This window comes from Artemia franciscana, chromosome 15, assembly GCF_032884065.1.
Source record: "Artemia franciscana chromosome 15, ASM3288406v1, whole genome shotgun sequence".
In the NCBI taxonomy this organism is placed as follows: Eukaryota; Metazoa; Arthropoda; class Branchiopoda; order Anostraca; family Artemiidae; genus Artemia; species Artemia franciscana.
Genome location: NC_088877.1, coordinates 16,136,163 through 16,163,905, shown reverse-complemented (window position 1 = coordinate 16,163,905; position 27,743 = coordinate 16,136,163). Strand labels below are relative to the sequence as shown.

Here is a 27,743-nt window from a genome sequence, read left to right as displayed (position 1 = left end):
CTGATCTCACCGCTTTAAGTATTTTCTAAGATTTCCGGTCCCCCCAACTGCCCCCCCCCCCAATTACGTTTGATCCGGTTGAGATTTAAAATAAGATATCGGAGTTACGAGGTCCTTCTAAATATGAAGTTTCATGAAGATCCGATCACTCCTTCGTAAGTTAAAAATACGTTATTTTTCTTATTTTTCAGAATTAAGAAAAAAAAGAAAAACTACAGAAAAACTACAGTAGCAAATTGTATTTTCTTTTTGAAAACCACATATTGACACACAAATTGACGTTTTTCAAACAGGGCCTAGTTTTACACTCAAAAAATGTTGATTCTTGTAAGAGTGCAAAATCAAGGTGGGTCCATTGATGCACTGTTTTGTTCTGGGTAACAACCCCTTATCCTGGAAAATATAATTGCCTGTCTTTGGTCCTTGGCAAATCCCAAGTTTTAATTCGAACATCCATGATGAGACACTATATTCTATCGCTATGTTTTGCAAACTAACCAGTTATTGTCCTATCTGATCTCATATAATGCATAAGTACTGAAAATTGTTTCTGATTATACTTTCATTTGAAAAAAAAATAATGCATTTGATTTACTCTTTTTCAAATCATGCTGGAAATCACCCCTCCATAAATAATTTTTTGGAAAAATCCCTCTATCAATTTTCCCTAATAATCTCTTCTGTGGATTATTTCTTCTGTGGCAACTTCCCTCAATAAGAACTTTCCATGCAGAAAGTTTCTTCTAGGGGAATTTCTCACTCAAGAAATGCCCCAACAATTATAATACTGCTTAAAATTCCTCCGTGACAATTCACCTGACCATATTTACATTTAAGATTGATTTGCTAAAGAAAAAGTAAGACAAAAAATGATTTCGCAACATCGGAATTCCGGCAAATTCCCCCACTCCCATTGAAATAATATCTTACAGGAAATTTTCCCTGAAGTGTTTATGCTTCCTAAGATCAAATTCTATATACACAATTGGTAAATTTCATGACTTACAGCCCTTTTCCTATGAGATGTGGGGTTATCCTACAAGTCAAATTCTAACTATGAAGAACAAAATGGCTATCTAAAAATTTCGATCCAGCTTTTAGGGAAAAGGGAGATTGGGAGGAGGTCTTGTTACTTGTGATAATTTCTCGTATTTATAAAATCCTGAAAAACTATCACTTTGCTGAAAACTGAACTGATCAACAAAAGCAGTATTAGAAGTCAAAAAATTCTTAATCTTCTTGCAGAAAGTGTGAACCTAATTTATAAAGTAACCACTAGTCTTTTACAAGCCCAAAGTATTTAGCACTGATTTATTCCTTTGTCTCCTTTGTTGTTTCTGGTTCCAGTAGGTTACTATACCGGGGCATATGGAGAGCTGTTGGAGAAATGTTAATATGGAACCTTATGCACATATGTAAAAGCCCTTATATACATGTGTCCTGATAGCACCATTAAAAGGGACGAAACAAGCTCTTAGGACAGGCCCGTAACACCATTGAAAAGGGACGATTGCAAGCTCTAAGGACATGCCAAAATTAGCCCCAATCACTCAATAATGCAAGAAGATTTAGATGAACCATCTAGATGATCATCTGAGTGGGGTTTGCAGTTCAACTTGCTAAAATGCAAAGTCCTGCATCTTGGACACTACAACCCTAGACGACCTGACCATATTGGAGATGACCTACTTGAAGCTGTAAATGAGGAGAAGGACCTAGGGGTTATCATTGATGACGAGCCCAAGTTCCACAGCCTCACACGAGCTCATGTTGCTAATGCAAACTGAGCCCTAGGGCTCATAAAACGAACATATACCACCAGGAAGCCGTGTGTGGTCAATTAGCTGTACAAAACTATTGTACGTCCACACCTGGAAGTTGGAATGACCCTAGAGTCTCCCAATGAAAATGGGCGTTAAAGCACTCGATTGTCCAAAGGTGTGCAACGAAGCTCATGCAAGCTTTGTAAGACAAATCGTACGAGGGACGCTTTGTGTCCCTCAAACTCTCCACCCTAGTCAATCGAAGGAAGAGATAAGATGCAATTGCTACTCGCAAACTGCTTGAAAATGACCTCTGAAGTCATTTTTTCTCATCCCGTTGAAGTACTACAAGACTTCCTTTGAAACGCCCTAAAAATGGCGTCAGATCAAAATAAAAAGTGTCATCTTTGGAAACATTAACTAAACTGACTTGTAATATTTCTGGTTGAATAAGAATCCAACCAACGAGGTCCCCAGATAATACATCCATCAGTCATTTTTGCAGGTGATAATGCAAATCAAATGTTTTTGAATTTTGACTTATCATAACGTGCGGATGGATGCTTCACAGCTAATCAAAACTTCTGTTTTTGGCACTTGTTTTGGACAATTCTATTTTTCAGAATTCGAATCTTTGGACTGTTTTTGAACAAATGGCAATCTGGAAATATCAGTAGTATATCACATTAAAAAATATAAATTACTTAATTTAATAGCTTAATGGCTATGATAAATAATTATCAGCTATTAGTCTTATTTTAGAAAAAACTTATCCTGTCTTGTGTTTTCTTTAGACAAAAATATCTGTTTTGCATTTACTTTCCCGTTGAAGACTCATAAGCCATTCTAATCCTTTCATTCTACAACATTGAACGACAAAATACGTTTAAAATGTTTTAACTTTTTTAACTTATAATAAATAAAAATACTTAAAACTTAAGGAATATATATATCAGTAGATGTATGCTAAACTGACAATCCACAGCCATTTTTTTCAGTAAAGTACAAATTATGTTCTGGTCTTGAGAAGGTATGGGGGTTGTCAAGAGACATAATTTCCAAACGTTTCAACTACGCTGAACAAAATGACTATCTCAAAATTTTCATTTGACGTGCTTTGAGAATTGATGGGCGTGGGGGGGGGGGGGGGGGTTGTTGCCCTCGAATCACTTTTGACTAATAAAAAGGTATCTCATATAAAGTATCTCAAAACTTTATTGGATGTTTGGAAAAGTGGGCATGGGAGGGAGATTAGTTGCCCTCCAATCACTTTGGACTATTAAAAAGGGCACTAGCCCTTTCAATTTCCAATCGAGTGAGCCTTTTTCGAAGTTTCTACGACAACAAATAGCCATCTCAAAATTTCTATCAGACACACTTCGGAAACCCTTGCCCTGGAAGCCCTGAGGGGGGCATCCTCAGAGACATAATTTCCGGACCTTTCAACTACGTTGAACAAAATGGCTATCTCAAAATTTTGATTGGATGTTTTTGGGGAAATGGTGGGCGTGGAAGGGGTGTTAGTTGTCCTCCAAACACTTTCGACTATTAAAAAGGACACAAGCCCTTCCAATTTCCAGTCAAATGAGAAGTTCCTATGACAACTCCTTCGATACGAGGTGCCCTGGTCTAAAAAAAAAAATAATAATAATACCTTGAGCCCAAATTAAAAGTCAGGTTTAAAATTCCTGTTTGTTCTCTTTTGGTGTTTCTTTTCGTTTTACCCAAAATGAAGCAAACGTAAGAAAATAGGAAAAAATACAACTATTGTTTCTATAATTAACTTTATGCTGTTTCTGGGTGACGCAAGATGGTGTTTTTTGTGTTTTTTTTTTTTTTTACATAAACTTACTTGAGTGTTCTATCAATTCAGTTTCTCACAATATTCGGGTACATTTGGCTTTACAATATTTGGGTAAAGTTGGCTATAAGTAAGAATACAACAGCTAAAGGAGTGGAAAAAGATTATTTTTTTCTTTCAAGGCCTGACGCTCAAAATAACTTATTTTTTAGGACAGCCTGAAGCGTAAGAATTTTACAATATTATTTAAGCGATTCTAGAGCATAAAGTTGTTATGTTTCTTGACGCCTCTATATAAGGTCCCATAGCTTCCGTGAGCACTGAAATGTGTGCTTTTGGAACCACTAACATAAACAGAATAAGTTGGTCATTTGTAGGTTGATTGCCCTACACATGTCAAGAACGTCGTATAGAAACGTCTTCTTACATAAGAGATATGATTTTGTAAACAACCATGGAGAAATCCATGCTTAAAGAAAGTATGGCTTTTTCAAAAGAATAGTCAATTCTAATTCCTGGAAGCCATACAGAATAAAAGAAAAGACTTGACGAGCAAAAGGACTAATTAACCTGCTCTACACAACATATTTAAATATACTCCAGAACTGAGCATGTATGAGACAAAAAAGAAGCTAATTGTAGAAACTAGTTTCAAGAAAGTCAATGGTATTCTAGATAACACACACTTCCAATTCATGCTTCAAGCCTACTGTTTGCACATCTCTCCCCTTGTTTTTTAGCTTCTGCTAACTGAAGGTGAAAGATTATCTTAGTCTAAGACGGAAGTGGGTTGTTTTAAACAACAAACCAAACGAAATTTGGTAGTATTGTTGCAAGTCACGCTAGGGTTACTGACAATTGACTGAGAGCAGATATCATGGGCAGCGCTTGAATGCTGCCTAAGAAAAGAGCCATACCCCTTAAATGTACTATTTCTTTTCTCCAGGCCACATAGTCAGGAAAGCACGATCATAGAAACCCCAGAAGGAGCTCATTCGATTAGAATTTTTTTTTTAAATCGTCGAAAAACCAAACAAATATGCCTCCAAGGCACATTTATTGCTTCCTAACCTATACCTGATTTATTGGAACCAAACCTGAGCCCCAACATCCCCGAGGCAATGAGCATTAATGATAAAAAGTATAAATTAACATTGTTTGATGTGACTATTTATTTTAATTTCTATTCTTTTTGGGATTCATCTATTGTTTGACAGTAATCTCAAGACTGTTCTAAGTTTTAAATATTAGATGACTTTATTTCTGTTCGTCTTACGTTTTAATATGGCTCTTTACGTTTCTTTGACAAACTTTTCTTTTTTTAGAATTTTTTTAATTAATAAAAATAAATAAATTGTGTATTTAATAAATAAATTGTAATAAGTTGTATATTTTGTGTACTGTAAGTTGTGTACTTTAATAAATTGTGTATTTCAAAAGAATGATTGATTATATTAACGAATATTTTGTTATATACTTTATCTAGATGATTCTGAGGACTCTTAGATACCTTTTTGTATATAGGTACACAGCAAAAATACTGTGCCATATATCAGACAACCTGTTTTAAAAGAAGGAGTGCTGAAAAGTGCTGAAGAACTGCATTTAAACGTCACAATTCCTTAATTTTTCTTAAAAAGGTGGCTCTACAGACAAAACCTACACACAGGGGAAGGATATATGAGAATTACCCTCACCTCCCCTGATATTCATCCAAATGATACTCTCTCTAACAGAGAAACTGTGGCTCGAAGGTTTCAAATGCTGGAATTTTTCAAGGATTCAAGATTAGTCATTTTGACCAGCCTCAAGGGAGAATTTCCTATTATCATTTTCTGCATGCAGTATGCTAGTATTAGTTAAGAGATCAACCAATTGGTACCTGGATTTTCAGAGGTAATTAAATGGGAATAAAGAGATTGTAGAAGATTACAAAATCCCCCTCCTTCAAAAAGGCTTCTACATAAAAATACACAATTAATTTTCTGCTTTTAATAATGTTTTTTCTTGCAAGTGAAACCTTGAAAGGGGAAGTGGAAGTGAGCAAGAAAATAAATCCCTTCAAACCTACAAATATTTACTTATAACAAAAATCTGAAATTTCTGATTGACATTATGCAAACACAATATATTTGGGCATATTTATAATTGAAGCCTAGCAAAAATGGGAGTAATGAGAAACCTACCTTAATTTTGTCATATGTAGACAGAGATATACTGTGTGTAAAGGGGTTTGTTTGAGGTTGGGATTGATCTAGAGTTACATCTTCGTTTCTTTTTATAGTTCGTCTCACGACAGGACCTTCCATTTCTTATGCAGCAATTCTTGTGTCAATACCTGAAAAATATTACATAACAACAAGAACAAAAAGTCAATTTTTTTTATAAAAATTGAATTTTGTCTAGAGCATAGTTCCTACACGCAGACCAAAGGATAGTCTCTTTACATATGTACTTGAAGAAAGAGAAACAGGGATTCCAGTATTGTTGCTAAGAATAGATAGATGAAAGTAATTCGACAACGAAATCGCTAATTATTTTAGCATTTCAAAAACGAACATGTGAATGATTTACGTTAAAAATTGGCACAAAAATCTTTGATTGCTGCTAGCTTCCCCCTATTTTACAAACATGGAAACTCATGTTTTGATGAATCAGTTTTTCTTCGTGTTACCAGATGAACGTTCGGTAATACCGGAAGTTATAGCTATTTGTCAATTCACAATCTGACATTACATTGAGAAGTAGCTTTGTGGCTAAAAGTTCAAAATGGACAAAAAAAAATCTGGACACGAGCATAGAATGAATAAGAGACAAAGACTGATGACTGAATGTGGCAGGGAATCAAAGGATATTTCTGGAGATCGAAAGGTAAGTATTGACTAATAATAAACCGCCTTTCCCTTCAAAAAAAATCCTTAGTTTTAGTTTTGTGACTAATTAAAAAGCGAATGGCCCAATAGGGCTTTCATGTGAATAAATTTTTCGATCTATTTATTTTATTTATATAGCTAATTTGGTTGAAATTAGATGAATGAAAGAGTTCAAAACAACTTAGGTCAGGAACAGATCCAAGGGGGCGGAGGGGGCGACCCTCCCACCAAGATACTTCTGGCACCTTACTTCATTCTTTTTCTTTTTTTAATCTTTTTTAAAATAAACTTGTCAATTTGGTGCCCACCTCGAGTCACATTGGTGCCCTTGGTCAAGTGGCCCCCACACCCAAAATTTTGCTATTGATCTGTTAGAGATTTAGACATGAAACTACTCGCACGATTCTTTTTCTTAAGAGCCTATTGATTTAGGGTACAGTTTCTGGACATCATTGATGGGGGTATGATACAACAACTTACAACATCAATTTATGTTAAGGGGGGATTTTTTGAACTGCCCTTGCCCCCTCCCACTAAAAAAAATCCTTAATTTTAATTTTGTGACTAATTAAATAGCGAATGGCCCAATAGGGCTTTCGTGTGAATAAATCTATCTATTTACTTATTTTAATTATATGACTAATTTTATTGAAATTAGATGAATGAAAGAGCTAAAAGCAACTTAGGCCAGGAACAGATCCACGGGGTCAGATGGGATGACCCTCCCCCCAAGATAACTTTTGGTTAACTGATGCTGTATCCTCTATTTATAAACATTTTTGTGCAATTTTTAAATAGATTCGAAGAATGGTGATTATAGAACAACAAAACGCTAAAGCAAGAGATTTCAACCACTTGCCTTCCCTGGTGTTCAATGAAAAACAGATAGTTTTCAAAAACTCACTTTTTCCCATATTTCAAAAAAAAAAAATCCAGAGAACCAAAACAACCAAATTCAGGTCCGAAAAAATTTGAGAGCTTATCTGATTCTTAAGACACTTTAGGGGACGCTTAAAATTTGTCCTAGCTGCTACCGTGTTAGTCATAAAAAATTTAAAGTAAGGTGTTCCCAGATGGGAACAAAGGGTGCAAATGGGTTAAGTTAGAAATTATTAAAGCACGAGTAAAAACAGCACTTTGACCAAGTTTCAGCAAAATGCCCTAAATTGAGATAAGGCAGAGCTTCTAAGACAATCCATTTCTGAAGTGAATATTATCATCATAAGAAAACACTGTATCTCTACTTTGGGCGCATTTTAGAGAATATTTTCTTATTTTTCTCTGCTTAATTGGGAATTTTACAAAGGAAAAAAAATAACCTAAATGGTTCTAATGAGAGGGATGCTCAGAATTGATCATTCAGGACTTGATTGACCACTGGAGGTCAACATACCGATCAGACAAAATTAATGAAACCCTATAAATTCGTTTAAAAAAAAAAACTCTGAAAAACAATTTTGTCTAGACACTGTCGATTTTACTGTTGACGAGTGTTGAGAGAAAAATATCAATTATTTTGGGTCGCTTACCTCCACTAGCATTTTTTAAAGGGTTTTCTTTAACAAGAAAAAAAAAATAAAAAAAATTTCTTTCAGATGCCTCAAGTCCGTCGTTTTCCTCGGTTCAGGATGCTCATTCAATTCAAAGACTCTGACAATAACTTCAAGTTTGCTGTTACCTGTTGCCTCTAGTTCTCACACAGATTTGACTACAGAGACACTGCCTACCAACTCTGCCAAGGATAATGAGCTGTCACCACCAAGATTTTCCCACAACTCCAACACAGAAATTGATTTGAAACATTCCGATCAGCTGCCAGTAGGATCGAGAGATGATACAAGAACCAAGATACATCAGATGGAGACAACACACCCAAGTAACAGTACATCCTCCTTGCTTGACACCAGCATCACACCCTCCTCTGATTTCAGTTTTGCAGTGATACTAAAAGAAACAAACCAACTAACATCTGGAGATATTGCATTTTTTCTTAGCAAACATGGAAGCCAAAGAACCAAGCTGAAGTTCCAACTTCAATACAAAGACGAAAGGAGAGTGAAGTTACTCATCAACATAACATTGAGCTTCTTGCCCGGTTTATCTGGCTTGTGGTGAGCCGTCACAAAGAACATGAGGGACGTTGGTCTAGTGTTTGTGTCATAAGGAGAATCTCCAATAGCAACAGAGGATGGTCTACTGTGTCTGGGGATGGGGTTGGTGGACAAAAAATGGATTGGCTCATCTTAATACCACTGAAGGACTACTAAAATCTGACTGGAAAGGATGGTACACTTACACAAAATGCCAAGTCACAGTATCAAATGAATTACCAGTGTAGAACTGTAGCACTTTTAGCTTTGTTCAAGCAAGATGGTAAGCTTGATAATCAGGGCCCTAATTTAGTCGCAGCAGAAAATGATTGTAATTTCTGTCACCTATTTCAGTATTGTGTTCAAGGGGGTAATCCACTGCTTCAAAGGTTTGTAGATACTGCACCTGGAAATGCAAAATACTAGTAAGTAGATCCAAAATGAACTAATCAGGAAGATTGGAGAACTTATAAATTCCAAAGCAGTCAGAAAAGTGAACACAGCAAGAGTTTGGTGTCTCATTGCTGACAAATCCACCAATAGACAGACAAGGGAGTTCATGGTAGTGACATGTTGTTATGTTTACAAATTGGAAAAGGGTTATGTAATCCAAGAAGATCCTGTTGTTGCAGTCAACGCCTTTCAAACCTTGTCAGGGCTCACTGAAGATGAAAAGGCCAATACCAGCCGAAATTTTGAAGAAAGGCTAGACGGCAAAAGCGTTGGCAGGCTACTTTTAAGTGAAATCATCAGATCCAGCTTAGACATGACAAATTGCGTCAGCCAAGGCTATGACAAAGCCTTTTGCATTTCAAGTTTGGTAAGTGGCGCTGCTGGCAAAATAAAGTGCAGTTACTAAATTGCAGATTGTTTTCATTGTGCAAGCCATGCCACTAACCTTTTGTGCTCAAAGATAGTTTCTGTCCCAAATCCATAGTATGTGCAAGATGTTCTCTTATTTCAGCTTGAGTGCCAAATGAACAAGGCTTCCAAAGAAGCATCTAATGTCAGACAATGGTACAGCTGATACCCTCATTGGTCTTTGTACCACAGGATTTGTAGAGAGGCATGAGGCTATTAGTTGGTTCTGGGATTCTTTCTTGTCTATTATTTCCAATCTGGAAAAGATGGAAGGCTGGTTGAACCAAAAGGCCAGCAGTAAAGCACATCTACTACGTTCTTGCATTATAAAATCAGACACATTGATTGGACTGGTTTGCTTGAATTCATTTTCTTCTCTAATGAAACCATTGGCAGAGTCACTTCAACAGAAGGACGGTGATCTTGTCAAAGCTTTAGAACTCATAAGCAGCATCAAAACAACATTAGATGAAATACAAGCCTGTGCAGAAACTGAGTTCCAGTCTCTCCATACAGAAATCAAGAACATGGCAAAAAAGTTGATGTTGCCATGAAAGTCGTCCAACCACACATAGCCTTGTGTTCTGTGTACTGAACAGGAGTACCGAATCTCATTCCAAAAAGCCACTATAGGATGGCGGCATTCATCCCAGCCCTGGATGCCATTCTACTTGATTTCTTAAAAAGATGCAGCTCCCATTTTGCTCATGCAGCTAAACTCTCATCACTAATTCCAACAATTGTCCATAGCAAGAATTGGAAAAATCCAAAGGAAGGGTACAAGAAGTACAAGGACCTTCCAAGGACACATGTACTGATATGAAAACAGAATTCCAGATCTGGATGAGCAACTGGTTGAACATAGCAACAGAGAAGCCAAAGATGGCCATTTTGGCTCTCAACAGCTGTCAGGAGCAGATTTTCCCAAACATCTTTGCATTGCTCACAATCCTTGCAATGCTTCAAGTTTCAACATGCAAGGCAAAAAGAATTTTCTTCAAGGTCAACATAATGGGTTTTGCACTCAGAAGCACAACATCAGAGGAAAGGTTAGAGGCACTGTTGTTTATGCAAGAATACAGGAATGGACTACCAAAAACAAAAGATTTAATAAATTTGTTTGTCATTAGAAAAGCTTGGAGACTGAATCTGATACTCTAATATGGCATTTTCTTTCTTTTTGTTCAATTTTTCGCACCTCATTGAATGTGGGCATAAAGCCATAGCTAATTGTAGAAAAAGCCAAGACAGATAGTCCAATTGAGTGAGAGGCAAATCTGGCATTAACCCCCTTATTAGGATTGTATAAAAATGAAGTTAGTTCACTTGTTAATAGATATATCTATCTATTATCTGTCCATGTGTCATTCCTAGGGCAGAAGAACTAAGGTAGATAGTCCAAGTACTTGGGTAAACAGCAGCAACAAGTATAACTCCCTTATTGAACTAATACTTGTTTGTTAGCTTTTAGAAAGGCACAGCCGCCTAGACTCTTAGGCAGGTTGACCAAGAATTTAAAATTGACATAGGACTGTTAGATTGCCTGGAATGAGAGGTAAAGAAGGCACACCTACCTATGGCCCTAGGCAGGTTGAACCAAGAGCTTAAAATTGACACAAGACAGTTAATTTGCATTAAATGATAGGCAAAAAAGTGTCTAAAGGGGGGGGGCAAGGGGACAGCTGCTCCCCAATAATTTGGAAGAAAATCTATATTAATGGTGAAACTGAAAAATGTCCTATGCTTCCTGTCTTGCCACATTTGCTCAGGTTAATTTTTTCCCCTGATATTTAAGGTGCTTTTACTTCCTAAAATCTATCAGTTCAAGATTAGATTCCCTTACTATAAAACTTTCAAAAGTGGAAATGAATACAACCTCTACATATGCCAATAGGATAGAAATAGAATCATTGAAGAATAACAGTTACTGTGAATATGATTTCCAGACTCAAAAAGAAATCAGTGAAAAAGAAAATAAGACTTAATACTTTTTGTAATGATATTTGTACAATAACTAGATATTTCAAATAAGTTGTAGTTTGGCCATGGAATTTGGTAGAGGGGTATCTGCTCCAAGAATCATTTAATTGTCTTAATTTTTGGTACCAGTATTTAGTTGAAACTCTGATTCTCTATTTGTCATTGAAATGCCTAATAAGCATTGATATCCTTCTATTCCCTCATGTTGCAGATTCACATTATAACCCATAAATGTAGAACTGCCTATGTATAATACCATGCTGACTTCTTGCTATTTTCACTTTTTAAATATATCTGGTTTAACCAGCTCCAAAAAAAAAGAATTGACATAGATGTGCTAAGAATTATGACTGAAACTAGTTGCATTTCATACAACACCAGTGCTACTTGGGGGACATTTATCTCTGCATCATCATGCTGTACAAAATGTCTGCTGAGAATGGAATAAAGTGAATTTAAACAAAACATGTACATTTTTCTTGCAATTTAGAATTTTTGTGCACACTAATAGGTTGTACCAACCCATTCTCCTTTTGTATTGTTATCAGTTTTAACATGAAGCACTAGGAGGCCAACTTTTGCTTGTGAAGGGAATTATAGATATACAAAAAAAAAATATTCAGCATGAAAACCCTTCAGAAATGTATGACTCCCATACTCAAAAACTTTTGTATAATTTCTGTATCCAGTATTTTTTTTTCTTTTTTTTACTGTCTACAAAAAGGATTTATACCTATTTGGAATGTCATTTATTCCTCCAGTGTCAGGTGTTTTAGCCATATAATCATCCCCATGGGGATACAGACAGATCCCAAAGAGATCTACCCTATAAACCACATTCCAAAATCATAATGCTAAGAAGAACTTCTAACCCTCCTTAGGATGATCAACTAATTGCCAAATACATACCAAAACTATCCACAAAAATAAACTACTCCCTGATCTAACTCAAGCAGGCCCATTCATCTGGTCAGAGGAACATACAAAAATACTCAAGGATCTGAATAACTCTATAGCACTGAACACCTATCTTTCAACCATCATCGCAAGAACATCTTTGTCAACATCTCTAGCCAATGACTTGGCACCAACTTAGTTTGGAAGAGCAGGTCACACCATATACACTGAGATAACTCAGTAAAACAGAGCACAAGTTTTCACAACTCAAAAAGAAACTACATACAATTGTGCATGGATGTAAACATTCCCACCATCATCTCTATGCTGCCTAGGTTGTTTTCACAACTGACCATCACCCTTTTAAAACTGTCTAAACAAGTTTTATTCACAAAGTCCCATCACAAGCATAACAATTAATGCTTCAGCTCTAATTTTACAACCTAAGCCTGAGATTCCAATCAGGATCTGAAATCACAGGTGCTGATACTTTGCTCTGCATCCATCTGTAAGATTTATACTCAAAATTGAAAGAACATCATGATATGTATGTACACCAGATAGTATGGAGCTTTCTGGTCAGCAACCAGAAGCTTGGAGAGGTACAGACAGAAACAACATAGGATAAACCCTGGAGCCCCTAATCAAAATAATTCAAGAGGGTTGGCAAAGTACTAGGAAAGAATGCCTAAACAATATCCTAGCTTACTCAAATATTCAACACAGCTGTACATAACTAAAGGCATGCTCCACAAGAGAAGAGAAGATGTAGCATTTTATGTGTAGAGTGTGACATTATTTATTTTGTAGGTGGCCCAGGTAAATTAACCATTATAATAGGTGAACACTATACTATAGGTACTGATGGATGTTCATTCCCAATATGCAGCAGAACAACATTCAAACTAACCATAAAGATGTCTATGAACAGTCACTACTCATCTGGCCAGTGTTAATGTCCAAGAATTTCAAAAACTAAAAAAACATCATTACAAAATAAATAATACATTCTTTGGAAAAGCAGTCTTTGAAAACATAATGACACACATGAAAACTATGCATTCTTTTGTCTCTTGGAGTAAGTCCACACTTTTATCCTTGAAGTAAAATGTCTGCTTGCTGTTCAGACAGATTTAAATCTTAAGCCAGATCATTAAAATCTTCCTGAATTAAAAAGCTTTGTAGAGATGAAAAGTTGCTGGGTTCAGACATAGGATCATTTTTATTTTCATCTGAATCATGTTCAGCTTGAGTTAGTTCAGAATCAGAGTAATTACTTAAGGTTGTATTTGTATATACTTGTAACAGGAACTCTCAATTGTATAGGGCATGTCCCATTACATATTACAAATTCAGATTCTTAACTGCAAATTTTGTTTAAGATGTGATTCACTTAATATTTGTGAAGCAAAATAACAATTATTTTGTTTTGATAATTTTTAAACAATAACTAAACAATTTTATAGCATAATGAAACTACATCATACACAGCACTGTTCTGTCCTTTTATGCTTCCAAATCTATTCAATTCCAATGTATCACTCTGTCCTTAAAAATAAAACCATCCTTTAAAATTGTTGATTATAAACTTATAGATTATTCCAAATCTATTTGATTCAATAAAAGAAAAAATTGTATATGTCTCATATTGAAAAATGAACTTTTCTTGACTCTCTCTTTTTGCTAGCTCTAAGCTTCATTTCAAGACACTAACACAGCAAAAAAAATATGCCCTAGAGTTTGTGATGCAATATTTTTCTAAATGAAATAAAATGAAATATTTCACTTGTCTGTAAACTCACAGCCAGCTCTGTACTGACAAATTACAATTACATATGAAGAGGTTTAAGCATGTCCTAACATGAATAAGCCAGTACTTTCTTCACAAGCAGAGAGGAATGGACAAAACATGCAAACTTTAAATTCTCTCCCTCAAAAAAACTTTCCCTGAAAGTTTCAGATCAATGAGACAAATAATGTTGAGTTACTAAAGCTAGGTTATAACATTTGGAAAATTCATTTACAAAGTCCCTCCCCCCTTGACTGAATTCTTTGTCTATCCACAAGTGCATTTATTTTTATGGATTTTATCTATCAAAGGCTATGTTCTGCTAGCTGAGCTATTGGGACTTGTAATGTTAGATTTATGAATAGTTGGTCCTAAGATTGGCAGTTTGTGGGAATTTTTTTTAGAATATTTATGCACAAGAATCAGCAAGTTTTCTATAAAGTGGTTTTCACTAGACTAGCCAATTTTAAAGATAGACATACCTATACTAGCACAAGAGCAAGATTTGCTGTTTTTTCTGTTGCTTCTCTCAACCAACTCAGCCAACTATTATTGGCTGCTTGTGCTTGGTAATTTTGTGAAACCTTACATTAAACCCTTTAAAGAATGATGATACAAGTGTGGGAGCCTAATTATGGAGACATTACCTGCTTTTCTGCTAGGAATAACTTTATTTGGCAAAATGATGGGATTAAGCACATTCCCAAGCATTCACCTCCCTCAAACATCTAAAAGTAGACCGATGTCCATCATATCAAAGGTTAGGAACAAACCACCCATGTTTAGCCTAGCCTAAAAAAGGCCCATTTTTAATCAGAATATATGTTCAAGAACTGGTGATATTACCCTACTAAATAGGCTCTTATGTGTAAACAGTCCTTAATCGAACAACATTTGCCTTAGTTTTTGACAGTTTCTATTTCTTCTTTTCCTAAAATAGAATTTTTTTTATCTGTTTCTTCCAGACCTATGCTACAGTCGTGGTTACAGGCACCGGGTTTGAAGCCTGTTTTGAGCGCGCTCGACAAAAATCGTTTTCAGGTTCTCCGTATTCAAACCAGCCAAACATTTAAGTATTTTCAGATTGAGAGTTCAAAGCGTGTTGGACCCGTGCAATTTAAAATTGTAACATGCCAGAACACGTGGATAAATTTTTCGCAGTTCATTTAATTGACTTACCAATAAAGTGAACATACCACCCGATGCCTTTTTTTATGTTCTTTACAAATATGATAGTCGCTTCTACCGCAAATACCAATCTAAGCACTTTTTGACCTAATCTAAAATAACATTATCATAAATAATTTTGGCACTGATAAAATGTTGTATTGTTTCGTTGAAAACACCAAGAAAACGGCGCTGAGAAAATGTAGTATTATTTTGTCGAAAACGACCGATAACTCATACTTTAATTGAAAACTTTCATTTTTAAGAGCTCAAAAAGTGCAAGCTAAAAAATTTGCGGTAAAAGCGATTATAATAATCGTAAAGAACATAAAAAAAAGGCATGGAGCGGTATATTCACTTTATTGGTAAGTCAATTATATGAACTGCATAAAATTTACCAACACAGGATTTGCTTTTAGTGGCGTTCAAACCCTAAACTCAAACTTACCATTGGTTCGCATTAATGCAATTTTTCGACGCAAAACAGCTCACGGACAATGGATGCAAAAAATCGCAAAGACATTCACACAGGCACGGCTCACTACAGCCGCTGAAGCACAAAAACTACAGTTAGATCTGAAGCAAAAAGAAAACAGATGAAATTTAATTTTCGTTGTGATAAAGAAGCAGCGTGAACCAAAGATTACATCAAGTCTTATTCTTAACATTGCTGAACTATAAACCAGTTGAACTCAAAATTCCAACCAGTTAGTCAAGATTCTGGGATCTGTGAATTCGTATAAGACTGGATTATTCAGTTTCTTCAGATTTCAACTCGTTGAACGAAGTTACTACTACTAATAATAGCTCACTGCAGCACTAAGCCGCCTGAGGCCAACACAGCTACGCATGCTCCTCCTCCAACCTAACCTATTCAAGGCCTCCCGCTCTACATCTTCCCAGGAAGTTCCGATTTCCATTAAATCTTTATTTATGACATCCTCCCACCCCAAACGAGGACGACCTGCTTTCTGTGTAGCCGCAGATGGTTGGCCAAAAAGGACAATCTTCGGAAATCTGTTATCCTTCATCCGCAGAACGTGGACTAGCCATCTCAACCTTTCTTTCATTATAACCCTAGAAAGCGCGATTGAATTACATTTTTCGTACAGTCTACTGTTTGAAATACGGTCAGTCAGCCGGGTACCCAGAACAATCCGTAGGCAATTTCTCTGGAAAACATCTAGTAAATTTTCATCCGCTTTTCGGAGCGCCCATGCTTCAGAGCCATATTTGACTGCTGTCATCACTGTAGCTTCCAATATTGTAATCTTAGTTTGCCGACTTATCTCCCTATTATTTCAAAACTTTTTTTTTAACTGTGAAAAAACACCCCGAGCCTTAGCTATTCTACTTTTAACATCTTCACTGCTCCCACAGCCTTTACTAATAATACTACCAAGGTAAGTGAAGCTGAGCAAAGTTACAGATAGCTTTTATGCATCATAAGCACAGACAGAACGTGTGTAGCGCAGAGCTTCAGTTCCTCCGGCTCTAGTGCGCATTAACTTCATCATACGAAGCTTGAATTAGTTTTAAGTTTGATATCTCATATAAACTAGTTTCTCTCCGTTTAAGTTTTAAATCTTTTCTCTACTTTTTACGGAAAACTTTTTTTTTTAACTTGAATCTCATAACAGGTCTAGGCCCATAGGCACATAAATGTTTGGGTAAAGTCAAGATTTGACCAATTTTTAATTCAAGACAGCTATCTCAAGCAAAGAATTCAAAATTTGTCTCTTTTGTTAATTAGAAATATCAAAATTTAATTATCAAACCGCGGTAAATCCGTATCCTAAGTGCTTTCAGTCTTAAAGGGCACTGAAGCCTTTGTGTGAGTTCCACAAATTTGTGCACTTAACCTATACATCTTCTATTAAACTCACTCAAATTCAATATGACAATCTTTACATTCGTGCATCAGTATGTATAAACATGTTATTTTATGATAAGCTATTTTTAGAACAGTAATATCTTATCAAATTCAATAAGAATCTTTGCTTAGAAGATATTTGTTTATTTAAAAAAAAGATAAATCGTAATAGATTAACAGCTTTGAATTTAAGAACGGCTTGTTTCCCTGCTATAGTTTAGCATTCCTGAAGGAGCCCTTTATTTAGAAATTCAACACGGTAACGTTGCCCATCTTCATCATAAGCCTCATTACTGCAGCCTCCACTAAGTTATGTCACTTCTTAGTCTCCAAGTATACGTATCACTTCTTAGTCTCCATAGTATATTTTAAGGACGGTTCAGAGATCATCTATTTTTAAGGACGGATATTATAATTTTAATCGACGATTTTAAAGGACGGATTTATTTTTAAGGACGGAACGATACATCAGAGTGGAATTATTGTAGGGACGGTTCTCGTGGTCACTTTATAAATGATATTACAACTCAAAAGAAAAGCAGACATCTTACTAAAATGCAAAATCCTTCAAATATGGAATATTCATTTACAGTTTATTTTCTTCAGATCCTGGGAATGGCAAAAATTGAAAAAAAAAATCTGGTAAAAAAATATGTCATTTTAATCTGTTATTCTCAAAAGCAGTTTCAGTGTTAAGAATCTCCTTACCTCAGGTAAGGACAAGACCCCAATTTCTCACCAGAGGGATATATCACGCATAATGTAACTACAGAAGCAATTACATTGATGGAACCCAACAAAATTTAAAATAAATTCGGAATAAGGACGGTGTTTTTTAATGAGATTGGAGCTTCTTTTGAACGAGATACCTATTTTATCAGTCCTAGAAAAAATTTAGTGCAAAACTCATAACTCAAAGAGCAAATTTCTTATATGGAAGGTGGTTGAAATTAAGTAAATCGGGACTCGTTAAAAATATGTTTTATTGCTAATGAATGAATGTTATATATCCATAATATATGGCAGCAATTGCTTCGAATATCCTGTTAGGTTGGTCTGTTCAGCCCCACCGGACATTTTTAAAAAAAATTAAATAAATGATCCGTTGAGTCAAAGATGCTTGTTCCGAAAGATAGTTTTTAATATGCTACTGTATCAAAATCTTCTAAGAAAGTTACTTATCTGCTACTTCAATATGCATGTTATCCAAGTGCTTTTTTTTGTTGTTTTTTCTAATATAGTTTTTTTTCCTTCTATCCGAGGACGACCATTCGTTACATAGCCTAATATTAGTGTAGATGAGCTTGCCCATTATCACTGATGGCAGGAAAGTCTTTATTTCTAGGAATCCTCTTGTTCAGATGCAGATGAAGCGTGACGAGTATCGAAAATTGAGGATACAGCCGGGGCCAAGCAAAAACAGGAACTCTCCAATACGGTGGGGCGAAATGGCACGAAAAATCTAAAGAAAGTAGGGGGTTGCAGGGGACAGCATCACCCCCCCCCCTAGGAAAAATGGTCGGTGGATACACATACATTAGCAGTTAATAGAAAATGAACTAATGAAAGTTAATTTTAAGTGAAGTTTGAAACAACTATCTTTATTTAGCCGAAATTGGTTCGACTGAGAAAATAAAAATTTCATGAAGGACAATATGCTGTATAAGTAAGTAGTGGGAATCTTTTCCTACAAATTTGAGCAAACTTGGTGTATGACTCCTTTTCGTGTCCATTGGTAACTAAATTACACTACGAAATGTATACGATAAACACATTGAATTGACGATTAACTACTTAAGGCCAGACAGTAAATTCTATTTTATATGATGGACGTTACCCCCCCCCCCCCCAAAAAAAAAAAAGCAACTGCAACCGTGCAATGCCAAACAACATAAAATTATTATATGTTGCAATCTTTAACATTTGCAACAAAAAAAAACTTATATCAAAGAAACCGTTAGAATGCAGCCTAAACAGTAATTATTCAGGAGCACTTGCAAACAATAAAATTTAATGCAACAGTTCGCTTTTATTTATTACTTTTCAACAAATAAAATATATCGCCATTAATTCACAATTGAAAAACACGTCTCATTATTTGACGCTATACTGCCACCAAAAGTACAGAAATTCACGTAACCACAAAACCATCATTGTTGTTTGTACGTTGTTCTAAACCGGTGTAAAAACCTCATTCCAACAATAAAAGAACGAGCAACCCAAAATGAATACAGGATCCCGTAAAACGTTTAAGAATGGCTTTAGTTTAGAAACACATTTTAATGAAAGCAAAGGTACGAGCACAAGGGTGCAAAACTTTCCAGGCACGTTGCGTATATTAAATACTATATTTTTGCTTGTTAGCTGCTCTTACAAAATATTTTGAATTCTATCGTGGTTCTCTGAAGAAATAAATCGGGTAAATTAAAACAATGAAAAAGGAGGCAGTATAACGGGAAAAATAGAATCGTTTTAACTCAGACGATAGAAGGTTAGCAGAATAAACGGTAACCCAAAATCAAGATATAGCCAAATATACGAGGAAATATAATAACACTTTGTACAATCAATCTAACATACAACTGGGTATAGCTAGACAATTAACTACAAAGCGATTGAGTCGCTTAGCAGACTATTGACCTCTCGGATATGCTGATTTTTGCTACCTGTAGCAGGGGATGCAGCACTAGTTCGGCCAACGTATCTAGAAAAAAAAATAGCGTAAACAAGGACACCTTCATCAGTACTGTTAGATACCAAATATTATTTTACAAAAATAACACCTTTGATTTCACAGTAAATTTACAAGACTATCGTGAGAAGTACCTATTCGCTAAAAGAGGTAACTCCGCGATAAAAATGGCACTCAATGAAGGGAAGACGGTCTTGACTCCCAAATACCTCTACGGCCATAACCTTTTGTAGAGGCAATGAAAGAGCAGCGAAATTAAATCATATCACGGTGTCTGAAATCAATAGGTGCCTCCTATACTTTCCTCAAAATAGTGCCTTAACATTCTTCAAATAAAATTTCACTTATTAGGTGTATTTATAACGAAAGGCATTAAGGAAGACCGAACGACTAGGTTTTCGAATAAAAATATTATTCAGAATCATTTAACTTCGGCGATAATATTTCTGATCAAATGAGTCTTTGAATTGCTTAATTAGCATCTTTAGGATAAGAACGTTAAATAGTTTCAGACATCCTGGTATATGATGGTTAAAATGAATTGAGTTTTTGATCAGAAAATTACTGACTTGTTTATTTTGAACATTGCAATCAGTTTAAAAGAAACTTCTAGAAATTAAAAATTAATTCATTTTGTCGTATGTCTTTTGTGTTTACAGTAAGTAGCTTCGAGCTATTTACATCCCTACATTTCAGAACTTAAATCCATTGCCTTCGAAGAATTCCATGGGTCCTAAGCTACCAGAAGCTACAAGCATAGTGCTAAAGCGTGGAAGCAACAGATAACTATGCCACAACATTTAATCTGTAAAATATTGCCAGAGAAACATTTACTTTATAGATGGTAGAGGGAGCAAGGCATAGCCTGGATCACGAAAGAACTCAATGTTCATGAGATATTACCAGTACTTTCGCTGTAAACACTTTGATATTGCAAAAAATCTACAAGAATCCTTTAAATATAATGAACAATTCCACCGTTAATTTCCATCGCATCTTGGGATTAACAGTGATTCAATACCTATGGCACCCCTAGGACATATACCAATACCAGGACGTCCCAGGACGTAACTACTCGAGTAGTTTATAGTGTTGGTAAGGCATAGATGACAGATCAAAAAATAGAGACCAGACATGAAGAATACTACTGTGCGATCTACCTTCTTCCTACAAAAGAATACAAAAATGGATAATATGACGGCTTAAAATAGACCACCTCTACATCAGAAATACAGAAGACAATTTCTATTCTGCCTACCCTGTGAAATACTCAAGGTACATCAAAACAGAAGAAGAACAAGGTTGATTAGGAACCGCTAAGCTGCTCATAAATTTAAGATTTTTCCAATTTTGTTTCCCTTTTGGTACTACTACAATAGTTCAAACACTCGAAAAAAAATTGTTCAATAAAAATTGAGTTAAATTTTTTTAACTAAATTAAAAATTATCATAATTATCTTAGTTTTCATAAATTATCATAGTTTTCATACCGATCAATGAGACTTAACCTAATTTCCTACGAGTTTTCAAAGTTTGAAGACGAAATCACCAATAGAATCTAGAAAAGCCACGCATGTAAAGAAGGTCTCTGGGTCCGAGACATTTAGTGCAAAGATACTGACTGCTTAGTGTAGCGATAGCCGGGCCAGCCATGATTTAAAATGACGGTAGAAAGGGTGAATTTAAGAAATTTGGTCACGATTTTTTAATACTTAGAGTTGAAAAAAATATTAGTTTCTCTAGCAGAGAAGCGACATCCGTATTTCACAAAACATATTTGTTCATTTGAAAGAAATTCTACTTAGATGAAACAGAATTTTTCCATTTGAAATAGATGAAACTGAATTTTTCCATTTGAAAGAAATCCTACTTAGATGAAACTGAAGAGTTCAACGGCAGTAATTGAAGTTATATTGTTGATATTAGCAAGAAAAACAAACTATAAAAGGTATTTTCTCTGCAATTTCTTCCCCTTTTTTTTTCATAAAAAAATTCGCTGCGCAGTTAGAAGTAGTTGTAAGCCGCTAGTCTTGGCAGTTAGATTTCCTACCATACAGAACTATTAAAATGCCTCTTAAAGCCGTTAAAATGAACTTCGGGGCACTGCTTCTACAGTGAGGCTGTTCAACATAGCAATTCAAAATATTATTTTTGCAGTAAGAAATGACTCTGGAGTTGAAAATTTCTTCTTCATAAGGAACTTACTTTATCCGTCTACTATCGTCTCCTAGTGCAGTCTCAACACGTGGTCGGACGAAGGACCAAGGGCCAAAATTCTTGTGCTCTTCTTGAACCCAAACCAACTCAGCATTACTGTATTTCTCACATTCCTCCTTTACAATGTCGAATGGAAACGGAGCAAGCTAAAGAAAAAAAAAGCGAATAGTGTGAAAAAAAGTGAATAGAAAAAAGTGAATTCACGAAAAAACGTGAATAGTGCATCAAAATCTATTAATATGTAATACCAATTTAAAACCTAATAATTATATGTAATAATAAAAATGGCAAATTAAATTTGATTCGTCAAGCCACCTTGCTCATAAATTCGTCTGCAATAGAGGAAATGTAACATCATTTACAATGCGAATCACACAGTTTTACATGATAAAAACGTTTATTTTTCTCATTATTTCATAAAATTCACTTATTGATTATATTTCTTCTATTTTCGTAAAATTTTATGTTAATTTAAACGGTTTTCGAGCTGAATCAGAATTTTCAGCCCCATTCTCAAAAATAATCCAACAAACAAACAACTAACCAAGAGCCTGAAAGTTTTACATAGAAAGAAGCATCCATCTAAACACACACAAAAAAAGAAATCAAAAGAAATAACTAAAGAAATCTAAAGAAACTAAAGAAATCTAAAGAAACAAGAGAAACTAAAGAAATCAAAAAGCACACTGTTAACAGCAAGTCAGCAATTTTGTTACACATTTTTCGTATCAAAAAGTAGAAATTGACTTTGAAAAGGCAACATAATTCTTGTTTTTTTCTTAAAAAACAATCTTACGAAATTCCTTGGGAGGGGGGGGGGGTACAACTACCGTAGAGTATGAAACTCTTGTTTCCATCTATTTCTCTTTTTTTTCATTCAAGAAACAAATGAAGTCCGACGGTTAGTTTAGTATCAGACAAATATTTCAGTAACAACACTCAACTAATACTTAATTTACTGAAAACAATGTGTTATTTCGAACGATCGATTGGTTTCATTTTATGTCTATTCTTTCTTATAAACCACGAGAACATATTCCCAGTATTACACACCTCGTTTTGGATAATTTTGACAGGATTTTGATTAGGGGCTCCTCAAGGCAGTTTTCTAGCTGTCTCACAAGGGCCAAAACAAAGAAATTTTTTCCCCTTGTATAATTTATTTAACCTGGCCCCAGGAGAATACATCTTAAAGTGGTGTTTTCCTTCTCCTGAAAAAATGTTTTAAAATAAATGTGGAAGAGACAGTTTCGATAAGTATTTCATTCAATTGCCAACTGCAATTTAAAACCTGAGGGATTAAGTGGTGACTCAATTATCTAAGAAAAAATCAATAAAGATAGATATTTTAGCGCTCAAGAACAATGCGATACAATCTTTCCTTATACAGCTAATAAACAAAGAAAACGAACCTGCTCAATCCGGCAGATGGCAATATCATTTTCTAGTCCTTTTTCTTCACGAGCTTTCCTTAGATCATAATAAACCTTTCCTGAGCAAAGCAGCAGGCGCTTCACATTTTCCGGGGACTGGCTGGCAACTCCCTTTTCCGGTATAGCCCTTAAATAAATAGTACATTAACAGAAAGTAAAACCAAATCAGTTTACTATTAATTACCAATGTGGCCTAAATGATTGTGTATGACAAAATTGGATTCAAAATCAAGTAACAAAAAAAAAAAAAAAAAAAAAAAAAAAAAAAAAAAAAAAAAAAAAAAAAAAAAACCTACAGGTCTTTTAGTGCAAACTCATTGCTAATAATCAACTGCAAGATTAGAATCCCAAATAGCAGCAAAAAATATTTATGGCTAAGATTCCCGGGACGTATGATTTACCCCCCTCCCAAAAAAGAAAAAAAAGGCAAGGGCAATAATTTGCACTGTGGTGGGGGGAGATGTTACATTTGTTTGAACAACCAAGAATTCAAACTATGGGAAGATTTGGAAAACAAATAAAAATCATACGATTTTAGTGGAGAGGGAAATTCACTGTGTATGCGCCAGCGCCGTGCTTATTACAAGCCGGATGTTAATAATGAGCACTTTTTTTCCAGTTGACTTTTACATAAAAACGAGCTTTGAGAAGGCAAAACGAATGTCTCTACGTTTTATGTTTTTTTTAGATTTTGCTGACAAAGTGCACGGTTGAAACACAGCTGCATACTATTTATAAGGCCCCCCCCCTCTTCAAAAGGCAAGTATGATAATTTAATATAAGACACTGTTGAGGAGAAGAGGTTCACAGTCCCCGTGCCAGAATCATGCTATACTTCGTCATACAAACCGCATAGAGCTTATTACAAATCGGATGCCACTAATGAGGACTATTCTTGGAGCCCATTCTCATATAAGACGAACTTTTCGAAAGACCAAACGAAGATATCCATGTTTTAAGTTTTTTCTTTCTTGATTTTGGTGTAAAAGCATGCCATAGAAACGTGACTGTGTACTATTTTAAGAAAATTCCCTAAAACCAGAATTTCAGAATAACCAGAATTTATTATTTCAGAATTAACGCTTTCAGCAGCGGCCGAAGCAAAATTCTAAAGTTTTGCACCATATGGTTTTTATAATCAAGAAGACCAATGAGTCTTCTTTGTTGATTTTCTCCGTTTTCTTGCTGTTATAAATAGCAAAATACACACAAACACCATACAGTTGTATGAGAACAATGCTCCACCGCTTGTGGTACTAGTGCTACAAGCATTCTCAATACTTATTTCTTCAAACTGGTGGCCATGGCTGTTTACCTTGATCCCGTATTTCAATGATCCTCACGTACTAATATTTTCCCCGTGTCGCTGCGTGTAGAAGAGATGGTCTTGGAAACTCGGGAGGAGGCTTATTCAACCCGAAAACTGAAAGCTATAGTGTTCCTTAAAAAGGCAAAAATAACTGGAGGGGAACTAGCCACCTTTTCATGTCATCTTGGCTCAAGCACTCTTACGGCATTAGATCACAATTCTGAGAGTCACTCCATTATGATGATCAAAAGGTCTGAAAAATAGGCCCCCAATTTGACACAGCCAATGCAGCCCCAAGAACCCAAAACACCAAATTACTCGAATGGCCCATTCTTTACAAATTTACGTAATAAGGATAAAGTTAAACAGTCCCTCGAAAACCCCAAGAAAATAAATACAGAACTCACAAGAGCAACCCATTACTGATCATCAAGCCCAATACGTTGTCATTTAATTTGCACAATAGTAGCGTTGGACATTTAGGTCAGCTTTTTTTAGGGTTTCTAAGGAGTTTATCCCTTCTTTCATTAACAGCTAGGAATAAAAGTCTCCATAGCAATTGTCCTTAGAAATAGTAACGTCAATTTTCCGTTCCCATAAATTGGTATTTTAGAATATAATTTGCCGCATTATCTCTTGAGAAGAACAAATGGAAGAGAGACTTAGCGACAACATGGACCACCCGCTCCAAACCAGTTTGGTTAGGCTACTGCATAACAGCGTCAGCACGTTCAAACCTAAAAGGCTTAAGATACGATTTAGTTCAGAGACTACATTAACATTCATAATTATATCTGTGTCTATGATTTTTATTTAGAAAGGGAGTATAGCCCATTTCTTGGGGAAGAGGTCCTAGCCATGACAAAACTTGCGAAATTAAGTTAGAAGTTAGATATATTTAGAATAGATTTGAAAAGGAGTTTACCTCTGGAACTCGGTCCCTTCAAGCATTTCATCAAATGACGATTTTGCATCTGGATGTCTCAACAACGATTTTGGTGTCATAACAACCAAAGGCTTTCTGAAAGGTAGCGCAATCTGACGACGTAAGGCGTGAAAATAGTTAGCAGGCGTTGTACAATTTATAACCTACAAAAACGTTAAATATTGTTAGGTGCGAAGATAATCAAAAAAAGAAAGAAAACAGAGGCGAAATACATTGTAAATTTTACCAAAGAAATTAAGCCATATTGTTATTTGTCTGTGGTTGGAATGACAAAAAGCAAAAACGGTAACAGTAAAAAGGCGGGCTTGAGATGCAAAATGTGTGAGTGTGTTTGTGAGGAGAGAGAGAGAGAGAGAGAGAGAGAGAGAGAGAGAGAGAGAGAGAGAGAGAGAGAGAGAGAGAGAGAGAGAGAGAGAGAGAGAGAGAGAGAGAGAGACAGAGAGAGGGAGAGAGAGAGAGTATATATATATATATATATATATACTAGCTGTTGGGGTGGCGCTTCGCGCCACCCCAACACCTAGTTGGTGGGGGCGCTTCGCGCACCCCCCCCCAAGCCCCCCCGCGCGCGTAAGTCGTTACGCGCCATATTAGTTACGCGCCATTGTAGTTGTGTCCCTATGTCCCACCTGTGAATATAGATATATATATATATATATATATATATATATATATATATATATATATATATATATATATATATATATATATATATATATATATATATATATATATATATATATATATATATATATATATATATATATATATATATATGTTTTTAACTACGTAAACTTGCGAATATACAACATTCTTTGCTGTCCCATTGTCTGTGCATATAAATAGATTGTCAGGTTTACCGACTCTTGAACATGCAACATATAATGGTCCATGGGAAAACAATCCGTATTCAGATCTATACCTCATGATTCTAATGATTGCCCTTGAGCTTTGTTGATGGTGATTGCTAATCGACCATTCCCTGAGTCGCCATCGTCATTTATATATCCCCCTGTGCACCCCGGCGTCCCCTTTGTAGTTATGTCCCTGTGTCCCGGTCGTCATTTATATTCCCTGTGTCCCGGTCGTCATTTGTGTCCCGGTGTTCCAGTCTGTGATTTCTCTTTGAGTGTCCCGGGCGTCATTTATATTCCTTGTGTCCCGGTGTCCCGGTCGTCATTTATATCCCCCTGTGCCCCCCGGCGTCCCCATTGTAGTTGTGTCCCTGTGTCCCGGTCGTCATTTATATTCCCTGTGTCCCGGTCGTCATTTGTATCCCGGTGTCCCGGTCTGTATATACATTCGTTTTTTTAGTTTTGTTTTTCTCCTTTATTTTTTTCCTTTTTTCTTTTTTTCTTTTTAGTTTATTTAGATTTTAGATTTTTTTATTAGTTTTAGTTTTTTGTAGTTTTTACCATTTTTTTAGTTTTTTTTTTTTTACTTATGTCCTGGTCGTCATTTATACTCCCTGTGTCCCGGTCGTCATTTGTGTCTCGGTGCTTTGTTGATTGCTAATTTATATTATATTTATATTTATATTTTTTATATTTATTAATATTTTTTTAGTTTTCTTTTTCTCTTATTTTTCAGTTTTTCCTTTTTTTTTAGTTTTTTCTTTTTTAGTTTTAGTTTTTTTTTGTTTTTTACCTTTTTTTAGTTTTTTTAGTTTTTTAGCTTTTTTAGTTTTTTTATTAGTTTTTAGTTTTTTTTTTAGTTTTTGCCTTTTTTTAGTTTTTTCAGTTTTTTTTAGTTTTTAGTTTTTTACCTTTTTTAGTTTTTTTAGTTTTTAGCTTTTTTAGTTTTTTTTCTTTTTAGTTTTTTTTTGTAGTTTTTACCTTTTTAGTTTTTTTTTCTTCTTTTGTATTAGTGTGAAATAATTCAGACGTCATATGCGGACAAACACGACGTCACTCGACAGACAGACAGACAGACATAACCCACAAACAACTTATTTTTATATATATTTATTCATATTTCTTTAGTTTTCTTTTTCTCTTTTATTTTTCAGTTTTTTCCTTTTTTTAGTTTTTTTCTTTTTTAGTTTTTAGTTTT

The 27,743-nt window shown here is 35.3% G+C and overlaps 2 protein-coding genes across 5 annotated transcripts in view; both read right to left on the bottom strand.

The window, feature by feature from the left end:
• LOC136036100 (lysophosphatidylcholine acyltransferase-like) overlaps positions 1–17,118 on the bottom strand; it is a 98,754-nt gene extending 81,636 nt beyond the window's left edge. For 2 of the 4 annotated variants that reach the window (XM_065718096.1, XM_065718098.1), the window contains exons 1-2: positions 14,901–15,054; positions 5,751–5,902 (exon numbers count right to left, since the gene is read on the bottom strand). In XM_065718096.1, coding sequence (XP_065574168.1) covers positions 5,751–5,873 — 123 coding nt within the window. In that variant the 5' untranslated portion in view covers positions 5,874–5,902; positions 14,901–15,054. Of the gene's footprint in view, positions 1–5,750; positions 5,903–14,900; positions 15,055–16,999 lie in introns of those variants that run through there. The other 2 variants (XM_065718099.1, XM_065718097.1) reach the window with 2 other exon arrangements.
• Positions 17,119–19,103: 1,985 nt separating this feature from the next.
• Positions 19,104–27,743, bottom strand: part of LOC136036099 (2-oxoglutarate dehydrogenase complex component E1-like) — a gene marked incomplete in the record, with an annotated part of 66,754 nt that continues 58,114 nt past the window's right edge. Inside the window, 4 exon segments of the mRNA XM_065718095.1 lie at positions 19,104–19,798; positions 21,992–22,149; positions 23,416–23,563; positions 25,671–25,832. Coding sequence (XP_065574167.1) covers positions 19,699–19,798; positions 21,992–22,149; positions 23,416–23,563; positions 25,671–25,832 — 568 coding nt within the window.